The 12,132-nt window shown below is 36.7% G+C and overlaps 2 protein-coding genes across 2 annotated transcripts; both read left to right on the top strand.

Annotated features, from left to right (window-relative positions):
- The first annotated feature begins 6,877 nt into the window (after positions 1 to 6,877).
- LOC148549162 (uncharacterized) lies at positions 6,878 to 7,881 on the top strand. The gene is made up of 2 exons (XM_088495692.1): positions 6,878 to 7,369; positions 7,504 to 7,881. Exons 1-2 carry the CDS (start codon positions 6,878 to 6,880, stop codon positions 7,879 to 7,881), a joined length of 870 nt encoding a protein of 289 aa, XP_088351818.1.
- Positions 7,882 to 9,211: 1,330 nt separating this feature from the next.
- On the top strand, positions 9,212 to 9,847 carry LOC148549163 (uncharacterized). Its single transcript, XM_088495693.1, has 2 exons — positions 9,212 to 9,483; positions 9,562 to 9,847. The coding sequence occupies exons 1-2, from the start codon at positions 9,212 to 9,214 to the stop codon at positions 9,845 to 9,847; spliced, it is 558 nt and encodes a 185-aa protein (XP_088351819.1).
- The last annotated feature ends 2,285 nt before the right edge of the window (positions 9,848 to 12,132 follow it).

Consider the following 12,132-nt stretch of genomic DNA (forward strand, 5'->3'; position numbering starts at 1 on the left):
GATATATAGCAGTATCAAGAGTATAAAGTATCTATACAAGTATTGCTATAAGGGACCAGATCGTGTTGTAATGGAGGTTCATAAAAGTTCACATTATGATGAGGTGAAACAGTTTATTGATGCAAGATGGATTGCCGCTCCAGAGGCATGCTGGAGAATATTTAAATTCAACCTTTACCGAATGTACCCATCAGTTGAAAGGTCACAAATTCATTTGCCAAACCAATATCAAGTGAGGTTTTATGAGCACCAAACTATTTCTGAAATATTTAATGATGACTATTTTTCAAAAACAATGCTCATTGAATTCTTTGCACTTAATCAGGAAGATGACCAAAAATCTATGCATCTTTTGTATAGGAAAATCCCATAATATTACACTTGGCACAACAAGGAAATAGAATGGCGTCGGCGCAAGTCACAAAAGAGAGCTATCGGTCGAATCTATACTGTTTCACAACAGAAGGAGAAAAATTCTATGTGCGTATTCTGTTGTCAAATGTAAGAGGACTAACTGATTGGGATGACTTGCTAACAGTGAATGGTGTCTAATATCGTCCTTTAAGCAATTCGCTCAGCACCGAGGACTGTTAGAGAGTGACAACAGCATAAAAGCGTGTTTGGTTGAGGCATTTATTTTAAGAAAGCCATGTGCTTTAAGAAAGTTGTTTGCAACCATCTTAATATTTTGTGACCCAACAAATGTAAGAAGGTTGTGGGACGAGTTTTTTTTCATATATGGTGGATGATTATCCATCAACAAGCACTACAACATGCCATGGGTTGACAAATTGCCTACTCAGGGATTTCAATGACATCTTCCTTCAACATGGAAAATGCATTGAATAATACGATTTACCAGCTCTAACTTCGAACAACGACAATGACAACTTGATGCCTATATTATCCAAGAAGAGTTATCCATCAAAGTACTTCAAGAAGACCTGTGTTCTATAGAAAGATTGAATCATGACCAGTCTATAACTTTCAAGTGCATTATGAATACAGTTGATTGGAGAGAAAGTGGAGTGTTCTTCGTTGATGGGTTAGGGGAGTAGGCAAAATATTTCTATATAAAGCTATAATTGCAGACTTAAGAAGTAAAGCACATATGGTCTTGGTAACTGCATTATCAGGAATAGCTACAACTTTACTGCCTGGGGGTCGAACAATTCATTCTAGATTTAAAATCCCAATTAATATAGAACCATCCTCCATATACAATATAAGTAAACAATGTGATCTTGCAAAACTAATTAGGCAAACAACAACGATATTTTAGGAGGAAGCACCAATGGCTAATAAAGAGACAATGAAATCATTAGACTGCATATTACGAGACATATTAGAAAATAATAATCCATTTAGAGGAAAAGTGATGGTGATGGGATGAAATTTTCACGAAGTACTACTTGTTGTGCCGAAAGGAAGTATGTCGCAATTGATTTAAGCTTTTATTGTTAAATCACATTTGTGGGTATTCACCAAAATTCTCCACTTGCAACAAAATATGCGATCTCTTAATGATTATGATTTTGCGGAGTATCTTATGAGCATAGGGGATGGGATTGATCCTAGTATATGTGAGGACTTGGTATAAATAAAAGCACATATGACAATACCATGGGAAGGTGAGGCATCATTACACAAATTAATAGAACTCTTTCTAAATTTACAAGCTCATGAGTGAGATACATCTTACATGGTAGAGAGAGCTATATTGACACTCAAAAATAATGATGTACAATAGCTCAATCATATAATCATCAACAAATTTTCGGGAGACGAACAAATTTTAGCATCCTTTAATGAAGTAGAAGCAGATACTAATAATTTGTATCAACAAGAATAATATCTTAACTCAATCTCCACAGGTAGATTGCCACTTCATACAATGAAAGTAAAAAACAAATGCTCCTTTGATGTTACTAAGAAACATAGATCCTAAGACAGGCTTATACAATGACACAAGGTTATTGTGTCGAGAAACTTTTCAAAACATGTTAGACGTGGAAATCTTAACCGGCCATCACTCTGAACAAAGAGTTTTTCTGCCTCGGATAAAATATAAAACAACTGAGAACTCAGGATTATTCTTTGTGCTTATTAGGAGGCAATTTCCTGTCAGGCAATCACAAGGGCAAACTATTCTTAAGATAGGGATCTATTTTCCTAAACATGTGTTCAGCCATGGTCAATTATATGTTGTTCTATCTCGAAGTATTTCTTAGTCAACCACAAAACTCTTAGTCAAAGAAGAAAAAATAGATAGAAAAAGCGAACAATACACAAGGAATGTGGTATTCAAAGAAATTTTGTTACCTACACCTCAAGTAATTTATGCGCTTAGTAAATACGTGAACCTTTTCCTTGATATAAACAGTGTATTATATAATTTTAACATTGGAATAAATATCTTTGTTCACTAATTTTAACTATTAATGACTAAGATTTTTGAACAGATAAATTAATATCACATGAGCTCATCAAGATATGTCAAGAGATAAGAGAAATGAATTCGAACATCATTGAAATATAATAAAAATTAAAAATGATATGATACATCATTAAAATATATCAATAATGATTTTTTAAGAAATTAAATTATGCATTGTTTATATTTATTTTGAAAAAAATCAATTTTTTTTAAATATTGATATCAATTTTATAATTTTAGAAATAAAATTTGAGATGTATAATTATTTAATTCAAAAGTAATATACGAAATATTATTTAAATATATTGTGACACATATATGCAATAAATAACAGGAAGAATGATTCCCACCGTTATGGAGTAGAGTTATTCTCTACGTACAAGCGTTTTCCCATACAAGTCATACAAGTCATTTATATTCACGCGCTTTCACGTTTTTCTCCGTGCCTTTTCTTCTTCTTCTTCTTCTTCTTCTTCTTTCTTCGTGCTTCTTCTTCTTCTTCTTCTTCTTCTTCTTCTTCTTCTTCTTCTTCTTCTTCTTCTTCTTCTTCTTCTTCTTCTTCATAATTTTTTTCTCTCATTATCGTCGTCATCAACACCACCTCTTCCTCCTCCTCCTCTTCTTCCTTCTTTTTTCATTGAAATTTCTTCTCCACTTTTCTTTTTCTATTTCTCCTTCATCATCAGTTATCTCATTTTTAAAGATAATAAAAAATTCAGGTTCAGATTGTCAATTGAACCAAAATAAAATTGATTATTGTTTTGAATCCAATCAAGTGGTTAAGGTGTGGTTCAATTTAGAAGAAAAAATATAGCATTAGAATAAACATTTTTCTGCAGCAAATTTGGGTGTAACACGAAGATATTTGGGTGTAACAGGAAGATATTTGGGTATATTTTAAGAATTTTTAGGTGTATTTTTATTCTGATAAGTTCTGCATAATTCAAAACTGTTCCTCTTCTTCCTTCTCATCTTCTACTGTTTCTTCTTTTTTTATCATCATCACCATCTTCTTCTTCTTCTTTTTCTTATTCATCTTTTCCTTTTTATTTTACCTTCTCAAGTTTCTTCTTGTTTTACTCTCTTAACAAAAATAAAAATAAAAAATCAAACAAAGAAGAAGAAGAAATACATAATGCTGCAAAATTACTTGGAAGAGGATCAACTTACATTCATTTAACTAAAAGAAAGAAAGAAATAAGGAAAAAAAGAAGAAGAAAAAATGCAGCATTAGAGAAAATATTTTTCTGTATTTGCAGCAAATTTGGGTGTAACACAAAGATATTTAGGTGTATTTTAAGAAATTTTGGGTGTATTTTTATTCTGATAAGTTCTGCATAATTTAAAATTCTTCCTCTTCCTCCTCTTCATCTTCTACTGCTTCTTCTTCTTCTTCATCTTCTTATTTCGTTTTCTTATGGTGAGAGAGAGCGTATTTTGGAATTGGTTGAGGGACGCGCATGTTATCACGCTCCAGTGGGTGAATGTAGTTTTTGTTAGACTTGGCCCAACTTGTAAGACTTGTAAGCTAAAAAGACTTAACAATTAATGGTACCAATGAGACCAATCGATAATAAAGTAAGTATTACTATATTAATGACGGTGACAATTGCATTGATGATACATATTTCTATTTTAATATTATTAATCAAACATGATATTTAAATCAGGTTTATCCACTCAAAATTTATTCTATTGGTTGGGAAGGTACAGTTAAAGCAGATAAAATTCAGTTATGAAAGATGATAAAAAAAGAAATATTATATCAAAAGAATGAAAGTTAATGAAATAAACTTTTATATTACAAAATAATACCATCTATTTAGACATATATACTAATTATGTTAAAAATTTAACTTTTTCTTTTTCAGCCATAAACTCAAAAAAGCACAATTAGCTGATTTTGGTGATAAACAATATCATTATAGGTAACTGTTATTAAATATAAATTTCTAACAAATCAGACGTAATGTCATTTAATTTACATTTTGTCATAGATAAAAAAGGATTAATGTCATTTTTTTGTCTTCTCAGAAAATTCAGTGCAAAACAAGATAACTTAATTCTACAGGTTTTAATTGAATTAATTGAATTCGTCCCTGTAATAAGGAATCAATTTAATTGAATAATCTTAAATTATTTATATATTTATTTTTATGGTCAATAAATCTGACAGATTTTTAAGACTCAAAAAATTATTAATAAGGAGATATATGATGAATTACGAAGAATTTTTTTAGGTACACAATTTTTATATTCTCTTATTTTGTTTATTAATTATTCTTATAGTTTGATATTTAAAAACAAAAAAAATAGGCATATTTCTTCCGTTTTTTCACTATTTATAGGAAAATGAAGGCCTCTTCAGATTCAGATCTATATTTTGGCGTACTACTTAAAAAAGATGAAGACAAATATGAATATCTATGACATTTAAGCAAAAATTATCTTTTGTAAATAATTAATATGTATTTTAGTTTTTATATACTCTTTTTGAATTAAAATAATAATAATAATATTATTATTATTATTTGAATTATATTTTTTTCTGATAATATATATACCTCTTTATAGTATTTTTTATAATTTAACATTTTAAACTTTTTTTATAGTAATTTTAATTTTAATAAAATATGATATAAATAAGGCCACGTCAATATTAAAATAATAAAAAAATACTTATTTAATAAATTTAAAAAGTGAATAATATATTAACAAAAAAATAAAATTAATTTATTAAAAAATAATAGAAAAGCGGCTGAGGCATCGTGCCTGTTGAGCCACTAGTAAACATAACTCTAACCCACTTACACTCAAATTGATTAAAATTTTATGTAATAAATTTTTGTACAATTAAATCAAATAATTTTTGTTTTAGAAACCAACCCATACCGTACCACTAACCATGGTTCTGAAAATCGGATCGGATCGGCTGATCGAATCAGTTCAACCAAGAACTAGCAGTAATAGCAGTCCGGTCTACTACCTATAACTACTTAAGAGAGAACTGCTGAACCGGCTAAGAATTGGTCGGTTGGACCGGATCGGTAACCGATCGGTTCATAGAAAACGACGCCGTTTTGTTTATTTGTAACAAAAAAAAAAACCAGAACCATTCGCGAACAACCCTCCTTCTTCCCTCAATCATTCGTGAGCCGTCCATTGCGCCGCCGTCCCCAGGTCTTCAGCGCCTCCGCCCTGTCCCTGTCCGAAACCCAGATAGCACATCATCCCCATCTTCGCTGGCTTCTCTATTTGTGGCTTAGAGCAGCTTGCCATTAGGTCGCCGCTTGCCAGTCGTCTCGCCTATTACCTCGTTGTCACCGCTTGCCAGTCGTCTCCGTGGCCTTCTCCTTCTCCTTCTCCGCAGTGTCTCCCCCTTCTAGCTCAGCACGCGTCATCCATTCCCAGGTGAAATTGCTGCCCGAGGCCTCCAGCTGGTGCGTCGTGGTGTCGCCATCTTCTGGCCGTCGTGTCTTCGTCGTCCCGCCGTCGTCTTTCTACTGTCAGTGGAAGGTTAGTGAAACTGTGATTTACTGATTTCTGTTGAGTCTGCTACTCTGTTTCAGGGTTTTGAGGTTGAATTTGTGATTTGTGATTTCTTGGGTCTTTTGTAATGTTGCTGATTTATGATTTCTGTTACTTGTTATGCTGTTGTTGTTGTTGTTGTTGTTGTTGTTGTTGTTGTTGTTGTTGTTGTTATGGCACTGTGATTCTGTGATCACTGATCAGTGTTTTGAATTTGGAGTTTGTGATTACTAATTAGTGACAGACATCTGGCATACCCCTATAAAGAATATATGATTGCATTTGCTTGTCACTGCATAACAGAGAAGCCTCCCTCAGCCGATCTTGCTGCTCTCTGTTCCTAATAAATGGATTTGTCTGACCAAAAGTCATGACTATTTGAGAGAGTCGCTGAGTTGCTTCTTGTGCTCCTTTTTTCGTTGAACAAAATATAAGCGCAGATTTTCCTCTTGAGTATTGCATTAGAATATCTAAATGAGATTATAAAAAAATGATAATTCTTTACCTTGTACAGAGATGTCAACAGCAGAAAATAAGTTACAAACCAAAACAAATTTGTTAAGCAGTAAGCTGAAGTATCCTTACCAAAAATATAGTTTTGAAGGCACTGCATGGAAGTATAAACAATAAATTTGTGATTCTATGATCATTGATCAGTGTTTTGAATTTGGCATTAGTAATTAGTGATTTATGATTTTGATTAGTGATTTTGTTATGCTGCTGTTTTGAATTAATTTAGGGGTAATTATTTGTAATGTTGCTGTTTTGAATTAATTTAGGGGTGATTATTTGTTATGCTGCTGTTTGAATTAATTTTGCTGTTTGAATTAATTTAGGAGTGATTAATGATTATTTCTAGTTGTACTGATGCTGTTTGATAAGATCATATGATTTTTAAGATACTTAGGGAGAATGAGAGAAGGAGAGAGCGGGAGAGAGCGTTTGAGGGTGAAACACGGTGAGGAAGATGGCCATGCCATCGAAAGAGATAAGGGGAAGAGCGTGGGAGGGTTTGCATTAGGTGTGAAGGAGAGATCAAGTAAGGGCGACCTTAGTTCTAGGGTGACTTCCAAGATTTCTTTCCGTGACAAGGTTATTGGTTCTACGGTAGCCTCAGGGATAAACCTGGCCGAAGCTTTAGATGAGGATTCCATGGCAGTGGTCACCAAAAACCAAGGAGATCCTATGCCTCCGAGAGTTTGCTTCTCCGAAGAGGCTAGAAACATCCTTTCTGAACCATACATGGAGGCAATTGTGATTAAGGTTCTTGAAAAAAACCTTAGTTACACGGCCATGTTTCACAAACTGAAAGGGCTATGGAGGATCACCGGTGGATATGAAATCTTGGATGTGGGTTTTGGGTACTTCCTCGTTAAATTTGATCGCATGGACGATCGAGAGAAGGTTTTACTAGGGGGCCATGGATGATCTTCAGCCATTATATTGCGGTCAAGCCATGGATACCAGATTTTAAACCTTGTGAGGACACTTTCGGGGAGACTATGGTTTGGATTCAAATTGCTGGTTTGAGCATATAGTACTATCAGGATAAAGCCATGATGAGAATTGCTTCTGTTGTGGGGAGACCAGTCAGGCTGGATCTGGCTACTAAGTCGGCAGAGCGGGGGAAATTTGCTCGGGCTTGCATGCAAATTAATCTTGGTTTGCCGGTAGTCCAGAGTGTGATTGTCAATGAGTTTGAATATAAGGTGGAGTATGAATGCTTATACCTTATTTGTGACAAGTGCAATTGTTTTGGGCATCCAACAACTGACTGCAAAATGACCCCAATAGAGTCGAAAAAGGTTGATCAAAAGGAAACATCAGTGACCGAGACGGCGGCCCGGGTGGTGCAGCCACAGGAAGCCTCAAAGGAAAAAATTTTAAATTTGGATGCAATCCCGAAGATTCAGTGATAGTTGCAGAAATTGGAGAGGAATTAGGTGATACGTTGCATAGGAAGGAAGTGGAATCCCAGCATTTGGAAAATGAGGCTGGCTGGACCAAAGTCAGCAGTAAAAAGAGAAGAAATTTGAGTCAATCAAACAAAGCCCAACAAACCTCTAAAGACAAAGTGCCGGTGCACTCGAATCAGAAATTGGACCAGAACCGTGACTTTAGGCTACGTATGAGAGGAGCCGAATCAGGGGTGAAGACCGGGTCGGTTGGCGGATCTCAAGCACGCATGGCGTCTACCAAACAGCAAGGGGTGAAGGGCAAAGCTGTCTCCGTTGTGGTACTGACTTTCACTGCCATTATCAAAAACAGACACAAGAGGTTGCGCCCTTCTTCTTTGCAGAATTCGCCATCGACTCTGAACTGCCTTGGCAACACCAGCAAGCAGCAAATCAGTGAATTGAAAGGGTTGTCAATGGAAGGACACAGACAAACCGGGCAACAACCGGGTAAGGACAAGCAAGTCTCAAGGGGATATGATGGTGGATCTTCATCATCTCATTAGGGACTTCGGCTGAGGTTGGTCCTTTTTACAGTACAATTGTTTTATGGATTATTTAGATTTAAGCTTTCTATTTTGGAATATTAGAGGGGCCTCTAATAAATTGGCCCGGTTTCATAGTAAGGAGTTAGTGAATAAATTTCGCCCTACTTTTTTCATTCTGTTTGAAACCCATATTCCTTTCGAGATGATGAAATCTTTTTGGAATAATCTAGGTTACCAGGTTGTTGGTATTGTTGAGGCTAATGGTCATAGTGGGGTATCTGGGTTCTATGTTCTAATTCAAATATTTCTGTGAGAGTATTGGAAGTAGTTGATCAATGTATTAGTTTTGAAATTACTATGGGCAATACTTCTAGTTACTGCAATACGGTGTATGCTAATCCGCATATACATCGGCGTAAAGAACTGTAGGGTGACTTGACAAGGATTGCTAATATGATCCATCTACCTTAGATTGTGTTAGGGGACTTTAATGATATTCTGTTGCAGAGTGAAGTTAGAGGGGGGCAGTTTAGACTTGCCAGAACAGAAAAATTTGTGGAAACATTGGAGGATTGTGGGCTGTTTGATATGGGGGCTATTGGGAGAAGATTCACTTGGTACAAGAAGGTGAAAGGTGGGGTGCAGCTGGCTAAGAAGCTTGATAGAGCAATCATCAACCAGGAGGCTTATACTGAGGTGTTGGCGCGCCTTTTCACTCTGATCATTGCCCGTTATTCACTAGGTGCAAGATGGCAGAGAGGGCTACCAAGGGCCATCGTCCGTTCAGATTCCAGGCTGCATGGATGACTCATCCTCTGTTTAGGAATGTTGTTCATACAGCTTGGAATAAAGGAGCTCCAGATGTGGTCAAATGTTTGTTGGAGGTTCAAAAAGATGCAACTAGCTTCAATAAAAAGGTTTTTGGCAATATTTTTGTTAAGAAAAGGGAGCTAGAGAGGCTTTTGAATGACGTTCAGATTACTCTGGAGAGTCGGGAGGATCAACAGCTTAGGATCAAAGAGCAAGTTTTGCGTCAGGAACTGAATGTTGTCCTTCTTCAAGAAGAGCTGCTGTGGTATCAAAAATCTAGAGAACATTGAGTGAGATGTGGAGACAGAAATACAAAATTTTTTCATCTGCAAACGGTTATCAGGCGAAAGAGGAACAAAATTCATGGGTTGTTTTTGGTGGATGGGTCTTGGGCCATGGAGACTTCGACTCTAGAAATGGCGGCAAATTCTTTTCAAAAACTCTTTTCTACAAGGGAGGATATTGACTTGGACGCCATGGGGCATTTTCCTTACCCGTCTCTTAGTACCGAGACTTGTCAAAAGCTAGTGGAACCAGTGACGTCTGAAGAGGTTAAAGGAGCTGCCATGAGTTCGTTTAAAGCGCCAGGGCCAGATGGATTTCAAGCAATTTTCTACAAAGAGTTCTGAGACTCTCTTAGCAATGATGTATGTGGACTGATCAAGCGAGCCTTTGAGGGTGAGCCAATGAATGCGGCTATTTTCGATACTCTCGTTGTTCTAATTCCTAAAGTGGAAGTTCCCTCTTCCTTACGAGAGTTTTGGCCTATTAGCTTATGTAATGTAATTTATAAAATTGTCACAAAGGTTCTAGTTAACAGGTTCAGACCTTTCCTCTCAGAGATCATTGGTCCTTTGCAAGGAGGGTTCATTCCAAGAAGAGGAACTACAGAGAATATTATCATTGCTCAGGAGATTATTCACTTCATAAGGAACACCAAGTCTCGAAAAGGAACAATGGCGTTCAAGATTGATTTGGAAAAAGCTTATGACAGGGTAGACTGGCATTTTTTGGAAGCTACTTTGGTCCGGTTTGGGTTTCCAAAGGCTACCATTAATCTTATATTGAATTGTGTGACTTCCTCTTCGTTGGCAGTTTTGTGGAATGGGAACAAGCTCCAAAATTTAAACCCAAAGAGAGGGTTAAGGCAAGGAGATCCCATGACTCCTTATCTATTTGTACTCTGTATGAAAATGCTTGCCTGCTTTATCTCTCATAGAGTTTCCCAAGGTTTGTGGAGCTCAGTAGCGGTTTCTAGGAGCGGACCACGACTCTCTCATTTGATGTTTGCAGATGATCTTTTGCTTTTCTGTAAAGCATCGAAAGCTCAAGTAATAGAGGTTATGCATTGCCTGGACTTATTTTCTAGAGTGTCAAGTTTAAAGGTAAATCTTCATAAGTCAAAGGCCCAGTGTTCCAAGAGGGTGTTAGAGAGGAGGAAAGAGGTTCTCTCAAGGGTCTCTAACATCCGGTTCTGCAATGATTTGGGTAAATACATGGGAATTAACATCGGTCATGCCAGAGCTTCCAGGAAGACGGCTCAGGAGGTTGTTGAAAAAATTTTGAGGAAGCTCTCCAGTTGGAAAGGATGCCTGCTGAATAAGGTAGGGAGGCTTTGTCTTGTTAAATCAGTTATAGCCTCTATCCCAGTTTATGAAATGCAAATTTCTCTTCTCTCGAAGTATGCATGTAATAAAATTGATTCCTTGATGAGACAGTTCTTGTGGAAAGGCCAAGCAACCGGCAAATAGCTGCCTCTGGTCAGGTGGGAGGTCGCCATAACTCCTAAAAGGGCAGGAGAATTGGGTATTAGGGATACTTCCTTTGCTAACATGGCGCTTCTGGGAAATTTGGTATGAGATTGTCTAAATAATAGTGAGAAGTTGTGGGTGCAGGTTCTGAAGCATAAATATCTCAGGAATCAATCTGGTATGAACAAAAATAGTAGAAATTCTTCATCGGCTACCTGGAAGAACATTGTTAGTGCCTATGAGCATCTCAAGGAAGGGCTTCATTGGAATATTGGGGATGTCCACAAATCAGTTTGGTATGATGAGTGGACTCTTTTTGGTAAGCTTTGCAACCTTGTTCCTTATGTACATATTTCTAAATCAGATTTCATAGTGGCTGACTTGTAGAAAGGGGTGTCTTGGGAGGTTGATAGTCTTACCACGCCTATTCCGCATGAGATTAAGCAGTTTATTTGTGGTCTGAGATATCCTAGTTCGACTGAGTTAGAGCCACAGTGGGAGTGGTGGCCTGTAGCAACAAAAAAGTATAGTGCAAGGGAGGGTTATAGATGGTTATTAGAGAAAACATTAAATTGGAATGCCAATAGTAATTAGAACTGGTTGTGGAATACAAACATTCCGGAGAAGTTCAAATTTACTATGTGGCTTGGCTTATATGATGCTCTACCAACTGAGACCTTTCGATTCAAGCGGCATTTAGCTTCTTCAGATATGTGTAAAAGATGTAACAAGACGGAGGATACTATGGAGCATTGCCTTAGAGACTGTGAACGATCAAAGGCAATTTGGCATATGTTGGATCCTAGTATCCTGGACTCGACGGCTAGTACTGCTCTTGAAGAGTGGTTTCGGAAGGCCTTGGCTAACAATGAGGCGTCTTTTGGTGCAGGGCTTTGGTGGGTATGGAGACATAGGTGCAATGACATATTCAATACTGACAACCCTTGGACAGACCACAAGGTTGTTGCCTTGTCCAGAATTACCGCCAAGGGCTTACAGGTTTACAGGAATTGAAACAATGCCTTTAGGTCTCTCCGAAATTGCCTGTATTGGGAACCACCGGTAGGCAACAGTTTTAAAGTTAATTGTGATGTAAGCTTGTATTTAGATTCAAATTTAGCGAAATTTGGGTGTATTATTAGAGATTCTAAGGGAGATCAGAT

This window comes from Arachis ipaensis, chromosome B8 (genome assembly GCF_059453495.1).
Source record: "Arachis ipaensis isolate K30076 ecotype BB chromosome B8, ASM5945349v1, whole genome shotgun sequence".
In the NCBI taxonomy this organism is placed as follows: domain Eukaryota; kingdom Viridiplantae; phylum Streptophyta; class Magnoliopsida; order Fabales; family Fabaceae; genus Arachis; species Arachis ipaensis.